Source organism: Mauremys reevesii, linkage group 8, assembly GCF_016161935.1.
Source record: "Mauremys reevesii isolate NIE-2019 linkage group 8, ASM1616193v1, whole genome shotgun sequence".
Classification (NCBI taxonomy): Eukaryota; Metazoa; Chordata; order Testudines; family Geoemydidae; genus Mauremys; species Mauremys reevesii.
Window position 1 is genome coordinate 79,205,634 of NC_052630.1, and position 16,810 is coordinate 79,222,443.

The 16,810-nt window shown below is 43.1% G+C and overlaps 1 protein-coding gene and 1 long non-coding RNA gene across 4 annotated transcripts in view; one reads left to right on the plus strand and one right to left on the minus strand.

Annotated features, from left to right (window-relative positions):
* Positions 1-2,235: 2,235 nt before the first annotated feature.
* LOC120370336 overlaps positions 2,236-16,810 on the plus strand; it is a 33,504-nt gene continuing 18,929 nt past the window's right edge. The window contains exon 1 of the long non-coding RNA XR_005583708.1: positions 2,236-2,352. This is a non-coding gene — a long non-coding RNA (uncharacterized LOC120370336). The remainder of the gene's footprint in view (positions 2,353-16,810) is intronic.
* The window catches only part of SH3GLB1 (SH3 domain containing GRB2 like, endophilin B1), a 39,841-nt gene continuing 28,896 nt past the window's right edge, over positions 5,866-16,810 (minus strand). For all 3 annotated transcript variants that reach the window (XM_039484851.1, XM_039484850.1, XM_039484852.1), the window contains 4 exons: positions 15,218-15,307; positions 14,557-14,657; positions 9,810-10,041; positions 5,866-6,345 (listed from right to left, as the gene is read on the minus strand). In XM_039484851.1, the coding sequence (XP_039340785.1) occupies positions 6,238-6,345; positions 9,810-10,041; positions 14,557-14,657; positions 15,218-15,307 (531 nt within the window). In that variant the 3' untranslated portion in view covers positions 5,866-6,237. The remainder of the gene's footprint in view (positions 6,346-9,809; positions 10,042-14,556; positions 14,658-15,217; positions 15,308-16,810) is intronic.

A 16,810-nucleotide genomic window follows, 5' to 3' on the forward strand; every position in this document is an offset into this window, starting at 1 on the left:
AAAAATGATTAGGAGTATGGAATGGCCTCCATATGAGGAGAGATTAATAAGACTGGAACTTTTCAGCGTGGAAAAGAGATGACTAAGGGGGGATACAATAGAGGTCTATAAAGTCATGACTGGTGTGGAGAAAGTAAATAAGGAAGTGTTATTTACTCCTTCTCATGACACAAGAACTAGGGGCCATCAAATGAAATTAATAAGCAGCAGGTTTAAAACAAACAAAAGGAATTATTTCTTCACACAATGCATAGTCAACCTGTGGAACTCCTTGCCAGAGGATGTTGTGAAGGCCAAGACTATAACACGGTTCAAAAAAGAACTACTAGATAAATTCATGGAAGATAGGTCCATCAATGGCCATTAGCCAGGATGGGCAGGGATGGTGCCCCTAACCACTGTTTGCCAGAAGCTGGGAATGGGCAACAGGGGATGGATCACTTGATGATTACCTGTTCTGTTCATTCCCTTTGGGACACCTGGCATTGGCCATGTCAGAAGACAGGATATTGGGCTAGATGGAGGCCATCAATGGCACTCACCCCCCTATACTTTGTCCATCAAAAGTGAGTACGTCAATCAGAAAGGGTCCTCATTCAAGGTCTGGTAGACCACAAAGGCAGGCTCATGAACACTAGTGGCAGACACACAGGAAGGGTTCATAACACCAGAGTGCTGAGGAGATTGGGACTGTACTTGAAGTGGAAGGAAAGGACTTTATTTCCCCAGAAATGATTGTTTCCGTGTAGTGTCTCTGTGCCCAGGATCATTCTGGGGGACTCCGTCTAACCACTCCTACCCTGGCTAACAAAACTCTACCCCAATATCAAAAACCTGGCAAAAATGGGAATTCAACTCCACACTAAGCAGCTTCAGGACAGGAGTGGAACACATCTTAGGATGGCTAAAGGCTCATTGGCGATCCCTACACACCTGGTTGGATGCCAGTGTGGCCAATGCCATCCCCATTATTGTGGCATGCTGTACATTTCATAACATGTGAGACTGAAGGTGAATACTTTGGGACAGAGCGGGCACAGAACGGACATGTGTATGATGGCACAGTTACATCATTGTTTTTCCTGTTCTGTTTTGTCAAATGCATAGGGAAGTTTATCCACCCTTTCTTCTCCCAGACTCCTGTTAACAAAGTTAATTTATTTCCATGCACATTGTACTTTCAACACATCTCCAGCTTATTTATATTCACATACCTGGACAGAGGTGTGGTTGGACTGGCTGGAAGTTCTGGGAGGGACAGATAGGACCTTGCAGTTCTCTGTCCTGAGCAATTACACAACTCAAGGCACAAACTGATGGGGCCCAAAACCAAAGATGGGGGGGGGAGACAAAAAAAGTACCCTCTTATCATAGCCCTAACGGTGGGTCTGCACACAAGTAAAGGAAATGAACATTTGTTGAAACTAGTGCATATAATGGAACTCTGAACATTAAAAAAGAAACAAATCAGACTCCCTGAAGTACATTAAAACTTCATTGCCTATGACCCAGTCTCCTTGACCTTGACCTTCCTCTCCCCTGGACAAGGAGGGGGTGGGAAACAGCTGTGGAAAACATTTGGGGGGAGGGGACACAAAGAGGGGCATCTCCAGCATGGCATCGGGGGGGCAGACATGTGTCAGGCACAGTCTCAGGCTTATCCCCCTGCTGCACTGTCACAGATCTCCCCCAGGAGGGGTTTTGGGTACTTGTGCAGGGTGTTATGCCTGGAGTCCTGAGGCCTCCCCTCCATCATGGGGGGGGGGGTCCTCCACGTTAGCAGCGAAGTGGGCTGAGAATGCAGGAGGTGCCAGCTCTCAGATACTGGCAGCAGCTATTGTAGCAGGTGGGACCCAAATCTGTTCCATCACCACTTGTAACAGGGACTACAACAGGACATATTCCTGGGTCCTTTGGAGCAAGCTCCCATTCCCTGAACCATGAATCCTGCTCTAGGAATTGGACCATTAATCCCTCCTGCCTTTGAGAAAACATCCCCCCCCTCAACAGTCTGTTGCTTCCACTCCACAGCTCTTTGCTACCATTCCCTCAGAAAATCAAACTGCTCTTAGCTTCTCCTGTCGAGCCCAGTGAGCTGGTCCTCAAGTAATCTTCTCTATCTGGCCCTACTGTCCCCATGCAGAACGGGTGCAGTCTCCTCAGCCAGATGTCCTGCAACTACAATCTCAAGAGCAGCGCTATGTTTTATCTGTCCTTTGAAAGCAGGTAAGAAACCCTCCCACAACTTTGCTGTGGAAGGCCAAGATGTAGGCACTTTACAGCATCTGAAGAATGCCACTGTTTCATTCAGATACCTTTTACAGACCGAGAAAAGAGCACCTTCTGAAAATGGTAGGTAGCATGAACTAACGGTTTTAAAAATTGTAATGCCTTGAAATTGTGTGATTGGGCTGGTGGGGGCATTTAGTTCAGGGGCAATATTAAGAGTTCTCAATTTTTTCTCTTCAGACTGGCCATCTGTTGCAGAACATAGTTTTGGAAGTATCAGACTGGAGGGTTTGGGGGTGCGGGGAAGGGTGGCGGCTTTACTGTCCTGTAATGGGGATCCAGCAATCTATGCAAAAGAGAAGTTTGTATAACTTGTCAACTCTTTACATAATTGCTGAACTGAGAGGCTTGGGGAGCCATGAAGGTGGACCAAGCAGAATTACACTGCTCTTCAATCTTAAGAATTAGCTGAGATTTCTGCTGCACCAAACGTTTGCCAACATATGCTCATGGGACTGAGAGAGAATTCCAATGGAAAGAGATTATAGTCTAAGCTAGCAGGCAGAACTTGTATAGAGGTGAGAGTGAACCACTTCAAGTGCTCACCTGTCCCCAAACCAGCCCCTGCAATATCAGGAAATGCATCCCGTTCTTCCAGAGAACAGCAGTTGGGTCTTGGTTGGTGACCACTGGGATTTGTGGGGTGGGGGAACATGCCTCTTGGACATAATATATATCAACACTGGCTTCTATACACAGGTCCACTCACATGTTTATGCTAGAGATGCCCTACCGTCTGCATCTAAACCCCAGAAATACAGACTTCAAGACACATGGGGTGGGGGAGTTTCCAATCATGCATGGATCCTACTGAGTCTCAGGGTCCTCCTCTGACTCCTCCGGAGGGGCTTGCTGAACTGGCTCCTCCAGGCAGAGGTGCAGAATGATGTGCTCCTCTCCTTCTCCATGGTCGCTGCTGCCTCCACAACCTTGCCTCCATTAGCATCCCACCAAATGACAAAGCCAGCAGGCTTGAGGAGCAGGTCATGTGTCACCTCCGGCTCAGTACTTGGAGCACTGGAGAACACCTGGTTCCACTCCTTGAAGGGATATGTTGCAGGACCCCTTCCAGAGCAACTACCAGAATCTTTTGACCTCTGTTACTGGAGCCTCAAGTGCTTTATCCATTCCCGGCCCTGGGCCACAGTGCAGTGAATGCCCGCCTGCACCAAACTCTCCAAAACCTACTGGTACAGGTGTAAGTTCCTGGTGTTGTGGGAGAGGCCATGGAGGATAGTGAACTCCAATCAGATTTAGCAGGACCTGAACATGCTCAGCTGACCAGGCAGCTGCCCTTCAGCCTGTTCCATGTCCATGTGTGGGTGTGTGAAAGAGAGAGAGAGGAACCTTTGTAGATTTGGTTAAAGAGAGTCAGGCAAGAAAGTGCAATGCATTGTGGGAAAGGGGCTAGAGGACTAATTAATTCAGTACATGCACCTTATACTCATCCACACTACAGAGTGGCATGGGTAGGGGGCTATGCCCCCCCACAGCCCAAGGTGTGATACCTTCAGGACTGGTAGAGTTCTTGCCTCATACATGCCTGGAAGACTGTTTTGGGGGTTTAGATTGGGGGGGGTTAGCACAAATATGAGTGGACATTGTCCAGAAGCCAGTATAGACATAATTATAGGTATGTCCAAGAAACATTCAACACCATATTGAGTATTTTATTCAAAAGGAAGGTCTAAAGCAGGGGTAGGCGCATATGCCAAAGGCATCACGCGAGCTGATTTTCAGTGGCCCTCACACTGTCCGGGTCCTGGCCATTGGTCCAGGAGGTGGGTGTGCCTGCATTTTAATTACATTTTAAATGAAGCTTCTTAAAAACATTTTTAAAGCCTTATTTGCTTTACATACAATGGTTTAGTTATATATTATAGACTTACAGAGACCTTCTAAAAATGTTAAAATGTATTACTGGCACATGCAACCTTAAATTAGAATGAATAAATGAAGACTCTGTCCACCACTTCTGAAAGGTTGCCAACCCCTGGTCTAAATGGTAACTCTAGTTCCAAACTGTAACACTGCTAGAGCTGTTCATTGTGGCTCCCCTCTGACACAGTAATAACATTCTAGAAAGTAAGGGTGGGCGGGAGAAAGAAAAGCTGATGCCACCAGAAGGTATATGTATAAGACACGGGGGTGGTGAGATGCAAGAAGGTTGAGCCTTTTAACATGACTGAGGCACTTTTCACCTTGGTTGGTCAACTGTCAGTCACAAGCCCACGCCCAAGGAGTTCAGCATAAAAATCCAGGTTTTAAGAACTCTGCACAGAAAGGAGATCACTGCTCAAGAAAATTAAGGGGGTGCCAGGGGCTGTTTCTGCAAGTGACTTCTTAGTTTAATTGCAATGAAGTTGTGTTCTGCTTCTGAAGTGTTAGTGTCTGTGTATTCCTCTCAACCTCCTGCTCTGTTCCAAGTGCACCAAGTCACTTTTAGTGATACACTAGGTCACCACAATGGTAACAGCTCGGTAGAGTAGTAGTAAGGAAGAGTTATCACCTAGAAAGAAAAAAAAAACTAAAACAGATACATCTCCCTTTTTACCTCTGCTCTTGAACTCCATTTTTTTAAAAACTGTTTGGCTATCTATTTATTCTTATCCATCACAATCATGTTAGGCTCTCCGAAGATCTCTTGCATGTTCCGACAAGTTCTGGGGTTTTCCTGACATAGACATTATTAAGAGTTACTTTTGATCATCTCCAGACATTTTATCTACTTTCACTATTTAATAAATGACATTTAATTAGATCCCCATTATCCTTTTCAAGAGCCAGGCTGCTCTGTGGCAGCAATAGGTTGGTGCGTCTCAATAAAGATGTAATTGACAACTTACTGAAAATTCAATTAAGCCCTTTGATTAGTTTGAAGTTAGTATGAATAAATACTAAGTGTAAGAGTAAATTAGTGAACTGCCCACCTTCACCTACATGTGACCTTAAACATAAAAGCATATCTGATGCAAAATGTGTTTGTTACATGAAAGGGACAATTAAAAATAGCATAAATTGACACCGACTTGTGTCATCAGTGGAAGTTCTGGTTAAGTCATTGGGTCATTTTCTGCTCCCAAGACTTTAGCACTATCCTTTCTTACATATAGTGAATGCAAACATTTATGATGCTTCCTGCGACATTTATATTGGATGGAATGAATATCTAGAATTTTTCTGGCTGTTTCTTTGAGTAGACTGCAGCATGCCAGTTTGAAATTTTGGGTTGATTCATGTGTTTTTGCTTTATTAAAGCTTTGGCATGAGGAAGGAAAAAAAAACACCAAGCAAGGTTCTCTGGAAGTGTTACTTAAAAAAAAAACAAAAAACAAAAAAAAACCAAAACCCAAACACAAATGCATAAAAATCAAAAATGGAGTTTTCAACTAGGAACTCAATTTATTTTAAAAGGATTAAAATGTATGCATCGTTCAATTGTTAACCACAAAATGTCAACAAGTTCATATTCAATATACCATGTTGGAGAACCACAGACAAATATAGTTTAAAGTGTTAATACCAGTTTTTTTGGCTATTCACTTTGCTGAGCAAATAACTGGAGTCAGACTGATATCAATTCACAATAAATTTATTTTATGTGAGGAAAGAAGCTTGCCATTAATGAAAAATTCAGTAGAAAACAGTGCCCTCCTGCTTTCGGTCTAGATTACTCAAAAGTAGAAGCTTGGTATTAGTGAAAACTTCAGTAGAAACAATTCTGTAGGAAACATTCTTGGCACATGAAATAAAAGCTTTAAACACAAATTAAATCTGAACAGAGTATTTACCATGCAACAATAGTGGCAGAAGAGCCGGTTTCTGATGACTGGTATTCTTCTCCCTTAAGACAATAACATGGAAGACACTTAAACCTGCTTTATATAAAGTTAATTGTATATAAATATGGTGTCACCGTAACTGGCAGTCTTTAGTCAGGCCAGCCATTTAGTTCAGCAGTTCTAAGTAAGTAATAGGCACTTTGCCCTTCTGATTTCCCCTTTCACCCATCAGCCAGTCTGAATCCATACCAGGGACACTGTACACTGTGATCACCTAAAAACAAAAACACACCATTAACATTTGACCTAGAATAAATATTCTTGGCAATAAAGAACAAACTATTTCCAAAGGCTCGGATTTCTGATATTAGCTATATGCATATTTTTAAACGGGCATATTTGACATGAGCTTCCATAGAGCAATAAGCAAATGTTTGCAGAAGCCATTACTCATGATCAGTAGGAGAGAGTTTGACAAAGTAGAAAGTATTTAAAAAGGCCTGAGTTAGAAAGAGTCCCTTTTGATATTTAAATGAAACCTTTGCCTTGTTATTGCTTTTATACATGTTGACTTTATATATAAATCCTCTAAACAGCAGTTTCTTCTTAATACTGATAGTTCCTCTGCAATTTAAAGTTCCTTCAATCATAGAAATGTAGGACTGAAAGGGTCCTCGATAAGTTATCTAGTCCAGTCCCCTACATTGGAGGTAGGACTAAAGATTACCTAGACCATCCCTGACAGGAGATCTTAAAACTCCCTAGTAATTTGTTCCAATGTTTAACTACGTTTACAGTTAGAAAGCTTTCCTAATGTCTAGCTTAAATCTTCCTTGCTGCAATTTAAAGACCATTGCTTCTTGTCCTATCCTCAGAGGTTAAGGAGAACAATCTCTCTCCCTCCTCCTTGTAACCTTTTATGCACTTGAAAAGTTATGTCCCATCTCAGTCTTCTCTTTTCCAGACTAAACCAACCCAATTTTTTTTCCTCCAATCTTTCCTCATGTTTCTAAACCTTTAATCATTTTTGTTATTCTCAGGACTTTCTACAATTTGTCCATATCCTTCCTTAAATGTGGCGCCCAGAACTGGACAATACTCCAGTTGAGGCTTTATCAGTGCTAAGTAGAGTGGTAGAGTTATTTATCATGCATGCTTACAACACTTCTGCTAATACATCCCAGAATGATATTTGCTTTTTTTGCTACAGTGTTTTGTTGACCAATGAAAACCTGCAGAACCTTCCACATTCCTTCTTTCTAGGCAGTCATTTCCCATTTTATATTTGTGCAACTGCTTATTCCTTCTTAAGTGTAGTACTTTGAATTAGTCCTTACTGAATTTCATCCTATTTACTTCAGACCATTTATCCAGTTTGTCCAGATCGTTTTGAATTCTAATCCGGTCATCCAAGGTGCTTGCAACCCTTCTCGGCTTCAAATGTATAAGTGTACTGTCTCTGTCATTAGACAAATAATTTATGAAGATATTCAACAGAACTGGACCCAGAACAGATCCCTGAAGGACCCCTCTAGATATGCCCTTCTAGCTTGACTGTGAGCCATTGATAACTACTCTGAGTATAGTTTTCCAGCCAGTTGTGCACCTACTTATAGCACAGGGGAGGGCAAACTACAGCCTGTGGTTTGGATGTGGCCTGTCAGGGCTTTCAATCTGGCCTGCAGGATTGCCAGCCCCATGGCGCAGTGGGGATAAGGCAGACTCCCTACCTACCCTGGCCCCACTCCCAGAAGCAGCCGGCACCATGTCCCTGTGGCCCCTGGCGGGGGGGGGGGAAAGAGAAGAGAACAGAGAGCTTTGTGCCTGGAAACCACGGCCGATGGGAGCTTCGGGGGTGGTGTCCACAGGTGAGGGCAGTGCACAGCAGAGCCGCCTGCCCCACCCCACCCCCAGGAGCCATTGCTGGAGATGCTGGCCACTTCCAGGAGCAGCGCAGGGGCAGGGCAGGCAGTGCCCTGAGACCCCTCCTGCACCCCAACCCCTTGCCCTGAGCCCCTTCCTGCATACCACATCTCCTCCAACACCCCAACCTCCAGCCCTATATTCATGGCCCTGCATACAATTTCCCCACCCAGCTGTGACCCTCAGGCCAAAAAGTTTGCCCACCCCTGTTATAGCAATTTCATGTAGGGTATACTTCTCTAGCTTATGAGATGATTATGTGAGATGGTATCAAAAGCTTTACTAAAGTAGATATGACATCTACCATCTCCCATCCACAAGGCTTATTACCCTGTCAAAGGAGGCTATTAGGTTGATTTGACATGATTTGTTCTTGACAAATCCATGTTGACTGTTACTTATTACCTTAGTTTATTATAGGCGCTTGCAAATTGTTTGATTTGCTCCATTATCTTTCTGTGTACTGAAGTTAAACTGACTGGTCTGTAATTCCCTGGGTTGTCCTTATTCCCCTTTTAATACATAGGTACTATATTTGCCCTTATCCAGTCCTCTGGATCTCTCCCATCCTTCACAAGTTCTCAAAGATAATAACTAATGGCTCAGAGATCTCTTTAGCTAGCTCCTTAAGTACTCTAGGATGTATTTCATCAGGCCCTGTTGACTCGACTTCTAACTTGTCTAATGGCATGTCTACACTTAAAATGCTGCATCAGTGCAGCTGCATCAACCCAGCTCTAGCACTTTAATGAAGTCACTAAGCCAATGGGAGAGAGCTCTCCCATCAGCATAGTTAGTCCACTTCCAAGAGAAGCTCTCCTGCCAACACAGTGCTGTCTACAAGGGAGGTTACATCGGTATAACGACATTGATCAGGGGTGTGGATTTTTCACACCCCTGAGTGATCTAGTTATGCTGATATAGGTCCATACTGTAGACCAGACCGAAGTAATTCTTAATTTGTTCATTTCCTATTTAACCTGAGATCTTAGCCCATTTGCATGCTCTTTATGTTTGTCAGAGGAGTGTTAACTTTTTTGGTGGGAAAAAAGAAAAAAAAAAAAAGACTATAACATGAAAAGGGGTGGCAGAATTGAACCCCAACTGCTTAACCCATAAGATAACACTTACTGTGCCTGCCTCACAGAAGTTATCCCCATTTTATGATATTAGGATAAGCAAGTACCAGGCACTTCAGTGACTTGCAAGAGGTGGCAGTGAAATTCTGATACATTAGGTCAGTGGTTCTCAACCAGGGGTACATATACCCCGAGGGGTACATTGAGGTCTTCCAGGGGGTACATCAACTCATCTAGATATTTGCCTAGTTTTACAACAGGCTACAGAAAAAGCAGTAGTGAAGTCAGTAAACTAAAATTTCATACACACAATGACTTGTTTATACTGCTCTATATACTATGCACTGGAATATAAATATTGTACTTTCATTTCAACTGATTTATTTTATAATTATATGGTAAAAATGAAATAGTGAGCAATTTTTCAGTAATACTGTACTGTGATACCTTCGTATTTGTGTGTCTGATTTTGTGAGCAAGTAGATTTTAAGTGAGGTGAAACCTGGGTTATGCAAGACAAATCAGACTCCTGAAAGGGTACAGTAGTCTGGAAAGGTTGAGAGCTACTGCATTAGGTTTCACAGAGAGGTTTCTAGCCTCCACTCCAGAATACTTAAGTCACTATTTCTATGTTGAACACATAAGTTTCCTAAAATAGTATTTAAGACATTTAAACTTTGTTAGTCATGAGAATACTGGTTTTAAATTACGATGCTATTTAGAAAAAGCCTCTTACCTCATCTGCAAGAAGTGATAGTTCACTGCTGTTTGCAGCATCATAATCATAGAGAACTCTAGCTTTCCTGCTGCCACTTGATGCTTTCAGTTCACTGAAGCCTGAAGTAACTACTGAATTGCTTCCTGAAGGCAATGAAGCAGAGGCAGAAGCCAAGACTGAGGGAGCAGAAACACTTGGCACTGGGGTTGAGGAAGACTGATTATTGTTAGAGCGGAAGGTAGATGGAAAGCTGTGGAAAAACAAGATGACCACTGACTGAATTATTTCAACACACATGGAAGCAAGCCTTTATCACTATCATAAGAGTTTCAATTATATGACTCTGTGACCTTTCCTATCAACCGTGTAACAGGCACTACACGTTGTGACAGCAAAGCTTATTACCTTCCTTGAAGTCTGAAGTCTAGTTCTCTTCATGCCAGTTGCATCTGTCAACACCCCAAATGGGAATCACCTTTGATTCATGGATTTCACAAGCAGAACCATTATAGCTGATAGAGCTAGCTACTAAACATTATTCATGAATGATAGGTTTTATCAGTTTCACAAATAAAACCAGCTATCGGACATGAATAGGAATATGATACTTACAACTCAGACAATTCCCCTGACAAGAGAACATATTGCCCATTAAAACACCGCCCCCTCACCCACCCATGGAAGCTATTGTTGTGCAAACTCCATTTCACTCTGCCCCACACCCTCACGTACCCTCCATCAAACCACCATCCTCTACAAAGTGTTCCGGCCACTCTAGCTCAGACATCATCTTGCTGCAGATCTCCACTTTCTCCCATCAGTCCTACACAGGCTGGAAACCTCACTGGTGCTACCCCTTTCACACTCCTGATGTGGGGAAGAGATTTCACCCTTACCCTGCGCCTATTTTATTTCATCACAGAATAGTATTCATGGGATTTCAATTAAAATTAAGCGCTGGAGTCTTACCCTGAGCATCTCACAATCCAAGCTGGAACTTGTATATACTGGCTGCAAACCCCAGAGTAACTACATACCCGAATAAGAACATAATTTCATCTCCTCAAATCAAGACAGAAAACTAAGCTAGGACGTCTGCCCTCCTTGCTTGGCAGCCTGCTTCTGCAGAAAGTCTGGCTGTTGCCTATATCTGACAGCACCAGTGGTCAGTCGGCTAGTACACAAGCCCAGTGGTCTACATATCCTCTTCATCCTCCTACTCTGAGCAATCAGCAGCTATGCCCCATCTATTTACAAATTAAGGGCCCTATCCAGTGTGAAAAGTGGAACTCAAAAAACTGTCCGGTCACGCTCCAGGACTAGTACAGTGGAGACTTCCTTGTCCAAGATATATGGCAGGAAGGACAGGAATTGGTTTAACCACCACTATAGTTTTAAGCAAAGTAGATTACTCCCAAGGGAATTCTGTGCCAAAAAGTTAAAAATTCTGCAAATTTTATTTGTCAATAAATAAATGTGGCTCCAGCACAGTAGTGATCGAGCACAGGCCACTGGCTGCATTGAGGTGAGATCACCCTGAAGCCCTCACCTCCCCCGGTACTGGGACTTGGTAGTGAGGCTGCACCTGACCCTGACAGTGCAAAGGCCAGGCCAGCCTCAGAAACACCCCAGGGCCCTGCCCCCCATCACCAGGCGTGGGTGGGCAGGTTTAGCCCAGCAGGATCCAAGTGCAGAGGAGCTTAGTGCGGAGGGATCCAGGTGTGCGGTAAGAGGTTTCTATGTGGGGCAATCTGGGCTCAGTGGGAGATCTGGATATACAGGGGCTCAGGTGGGGGGAAGGGTTCTGGGTAAAGGAGCAAGGGGACTCTGCAGGGGGATCCAAGTGAAGGTGATCAGGGATCAGCAGGGTGGTTTGGCTGGGGGAAAATGGGGCTCAACGGGGGTGGGGTCTGAGTGTGGAGGGCTCAGTGGGAGGGTCTGGGTGCTGGGGCAGTGGGGCTTGATGTCCAGGTGCAGCTAGTTGGGGCTCAGTGGAGGTGAGAGTCCAGGTGTAGTGGGTTCAGAGGGGTCTGGGTGTAGGGGGAAGGGCTTATCAGGGTGAGGGTTCAATGGGCCTGCTTAACGGGGGAGCCCCAGCTGCTGCTGAGGGGATTCCACATGCCAGGCTCCCGCTTCCCCCTGCAATTCCCCTATCGCCTTTTCTTCTCCATCCCCTTCCCCTCACTCCCATATTCTCCTCCCCCTGCCCTATTCCATCCCCTCTTCCTTCCCCACTGCTTCTTAACCTCAGCCCCCGTTCCCTCATTTCCCCCACCCTCCCCTTACCCAGCTCCACCATGGGCATTCATTTTTGCACAGAAAACAGGAAAACTCCTAGCACACAGAAGGGGATCACAACTGGCACTAGGACCCAGGAAACAGCATTCAACCCCAAAAAACTGCACCCATGGTAGTCTGGAGGAGGTGGGGGCTTCAGGGTGATCTCTCACCTCAATGCAGCCATTTTCTGCAGGGAAGCACAGGAATTCTGCAGGGGGGGGGCTGTTTTCTGTGGGTGTGCAGTCCCGCAGAATCACCCCCCAGGAGTAGTAGATTCAAGTTTCATATGGCAGTTTGAGAGACTTTCCAGCCCACAGACTGAGCATCAGCAGGATTATGGAGATAGGGTTAAGGACAAGTTTCAAGACCACATTGACATATTTCCATGAACAATGGCAGTTTGTAAAAGCATGCTAAAATAAAAGCACTGTACATGCCTAGGCAAAGAAATTAGTTACGAGGAGCAATCTTCTTTAGGTTAAAACTTATGTTTAAAGTAAGTCCTATTTGCTTTCTATAGATCATCAACCTAGTTCTTGAAGTCTGTACTCTTGCCATTTGTTGTTACTCAGAACAGTTTCAAAAACACTTCATTTGACTCATCATAAAAATTTAAGCTATCCAAAAATCTGTGCCCTTCTCATGTAGCTTCTCTTCAACTTTTGATTCTGCAGTATGTGTTGTATACAAGTTACTTAATTTATACTAGTGTACCATCTTTCATGGAGGCTCTCAATGTATTTTACAGATATTAAACCTCTTAACTTTTTCATAGCTAGCACAAGCACTTTATAGGTGGAAGAAATGAGGCACAGGGCTTAAGTGACAAGAAAAGACTCAGGAGTATTAGCTTTTTCCTGCTATAGCTACTAGACTCTCCCTCTCATTAAGGCAAAATTTATGCATTCCTTATCTATATAGAGAAATAGAAAGCCTCATATAGTAGAACCTCAGAGTTATGAATACCTTGGGAATGTAGGCTGTTCATAACTCTGAACAAAACATTATGGTTCTTTCAAAAGTTTACAACTGTACATTGACTTAATACAGTTTTGAAACTTTACTATGCAGAAGAAAAATGCTGCTTTTAACCATCTTAATTTAAATGAAACAAGCACAGAAAGTTTCCTTAGCTTGTCAAATCTTTAACTTTGTTTAAAAAAAAATATATTTTTTAAACATTTAACACAGTACTGTACTGTATTTGCTTTTTTGTGTCTCTGCTGCTGCCTGATTGCATACTTCCAGTTCCAAATGAGATGTGTGGTTGACCAGTCAGTTTGTAACTGAGATTCTAATGTATGTATGTTTTGGGCTTGTTGTTTTAGCAGCTCCCATACAACGTAACAAAACTTGTAAATGAGTTAGTGCAAATTATAATACTGCATCAAATTTTAAAGATACTAGTTTCAAATGCCAGTTATTTCTAAGTTTGTTTTGAGAAGTCAAGTTAATGGTAAAATTCAGTTACCACCATCACAAAAAAAAAATCCACTCAGAGTATGTGTTAGAATGTGTTTCAGCAGGTCTGTTAAGAGTTCTACTTAAAGCAGCTTGCCATTTACAAGTGGCTGCAAAAGAGAACCTTTTCTTCTAGTAAAGAAAAGACTGTTAACATAAGTTATTCAATTAGGGCTTGTCTACACCTTGAAAGATACCAAAATAGCTATTCCCAGATAATTATTTGGGAATAGCTGTTTTGGAATAAACCCCCATGTGGACACTGAATCCAGAAAGCTTGCTCTCCGTTGAATAAAGTGGTCTGGCATACACCATAGTTTCAGAAAAATTCTGATTGGGACAAAGGGTTTGAAATAGGGAGCTGTATGAAATGTACAGAATCTATCACCATACAATTCTTTAAAGCATTTTAGAATTTAGGCAATAGATGGTTTCTTTCACTTGCTTTAAAAAAAAAACAAAAAAAACCGTATGCTATCCAGACACTATCAAGTAGTTTACCTACTCAGTTGCTACCACTAATTTCCCCACCAAGCTTCTCGTATTATGAAATGTATTTCTCCCCATAGTAATTTGCTTTACCAATAACCGGCTGTAACTTTGGAGAACACACCTGGTTCACAAATCAATTTAAAAGGTCTTGCATGTCAACATTTAACTTGCTAATGGATCTACAAGTAGTACAATGGCCTCCACTGCATTTGACAGCGGTTTGCTAGCATGGAGCATCAACAACACAGTAGAATAATTAGAAGGATTCTGCTAGGAATCCTCTAGATCTACCATAAGTGGTCACATGTGCTCCCCATGCCTCATTATAGACTCCGCAAAGTCTCCGTCTCACTTTATGTTTCACAGCATTGGCTCTATCTATAGGTTTGGGATTTTTGCTTCACATGTGCATTAGAGGTTTGCAGAACACACACTATACCAATGTAGTTACAACACTGCAAGTTCTCCTACCTCTAAACAAGCCCTTACACAAAGCTGAAACTATAAAAAAAAGCTTTTGCAGTTTTATTACCTTCCAAGTTGTTTCTGGAGGTCCAACATATATTGGTAACATTGTGCATAATAGGTCATCTGAGCGTCAACAAAATCTGTCAGACAGCGAAGATGATGTGCCTATAATATAGTGAAGAATTCAAGTTTTTAGTGCACAAGAAGAATACTATACCTGCATTAAAAGGGCTGGCTTGGTAGCTTAGCATCAGTGGCAACCCTGAATGGGGGGGGGGTGGGGGGAAGGGGAGAGAAGAGGAGACTGATAGGGAACAACAAATTCATGACCTAGACTTACAAGGTAATTGGGATGTTAGCACTATAGAAACAATATTTTCAGGCCTCAGACATATGTTTGCATGATGCCCACCATTTTTAATTCTCTGTCCAACTGAAGAGTTACTGTAGTACACAGTAATTTTGTAATTTGTAGCCTCACAGGATGGGTCTGGTGGGGATCTCAGAAGCTTAGAAGAAAGGTGCCCAAAGGGTCTTCTTACTAGGGCCCTGGGGAGACCAGAATTAAGGTAGCTGGACAGTAACTACAGCTTAGAAGTTGAGATTCAAATGGGTATGTATTGTATAACACATTTTAAGGTGTTAAGGAAAAATTAGCATTTTAAAAGTATTTCCAAGCAACTTCCTGTAGTTATTTTTTCATTTTCTTCCATTTAGATACTCACATGTGTGCTGTTGATGCCTTCCAGCAGCAGTCTGGTAATCTCTGCTTGACGGTCAAATTCACTCTGAGTTATTCGTACTTCCTGTTCAGACTGAAGAGTATAAAAACTTATTAGAAGGTTGGAAAAAAAAAACCAGCTTAAAAACACTGCTTACTAACACCATTACAATTTCTATGTGAAGGCCTTGATATCACACACACAGACAGGTGCTTAACTTTATGCATTTAAGCAGTTCCATGGACTTCAATGGGATCATTCACGTGCATGCAGTAAAGCATATGTTTAGGTGTTTGCAGGATTAGAGCCCAATTTTGCTTTCATGCGCTACAATACTGAATAGATTACAGCTACTTTGGGTACATCTTCACTACCCGCCGGATCGGCGGGTAGCAATCGATTTCTCGGAGTTCGATATATCGCGTCTCATCTAGACGCGATATATCGAACCCCGAACGCGCTCCCGTCGACTCCAGAACTCCACTGGAGCGAGTGGTGGTAGCGGAGTAGACGTGGGAGCCGCGGACGTCGATCCCGCGCCATGAGGACGGGTAAGTAATTCGAGCTAAGGTACTTCGACTTCAACAACACTATTCACGTAGCTGAAGTTGCGTACCTTAGATCAACCCCCCCCGCCCCAGTGTAGACCAGGGGTTAGTGTTTTCAGACAGTTTCAAATAGCCATATATGAGCCTTTTTGCCAAAATTTTAACAGAATGTTTTATTAGTCACCAAGCTTTATGTCTGATTGATCTGCCTATCCAGATAACTTTATGCATCTAAGTGGATGCATATCTATGGGTGCCCCAAAATTAAGATCTCTAAGGAGCAAATGCAGCAAAAAAATCCTGTGGCACCTTATAGACTAAGACATTTTGCAGCATGAGCTTTCATGGGTGAATACCCACTTCTTCGGATGCAAGTAGTGGAAATTTCCAGGGGCAGATATAGATATATATATATATATATATGCATGCAAGCAAGAAGCGAGCTAGAGGTAACGAGGTTAGTTCAATCAGGGAGGATGAGGCCCTGTTCTAGCAGTAGAGGTGTGAAAACCAAGGGAGGAGAAACTGGTTCTGTAGTTGGCAAGCCATTCACAGTCTTTGTTTAATCCTGAGCTGATGGTGTCAAATTTGCAGATGAACTGAAGCTCAGCAGTTTCTCTTTGAAGTCTGGTCCTGAAGTTTTTTTTGCTGTAGGATGGCCACCTTAAGATCTGCTATTGTGTGGCCAGGGAAGTTGAAGTGTTCTCCTACAGGTTTTTGTATATTGCTATTCCTAATATCTGATTTGTGTCCATTTATCCTTTTCCTTAGAGACTGTCCAGTTTGGCCGATGTACATAGCAGAGGGGCATTGCTGGCATATGATGGTGTGTATTACATTGGTGGATGTGCAGGTGAATGAACCAGTGATGGTGTGGCTGATCTGGTTAGGTCCTGTGATGGTGTCGCTGGTGTAGATATGTGAGCAGAGTTGGCATCGAGGTTTGTTGCATGGATTGGTTCCTGAGCTAGAGTTACTATGGTGTGGTGTGCAGTTACTGGTGAGAATATGCTTCAGGTTGTCAGGTTGTCTGTGGGCGAGGACTGGC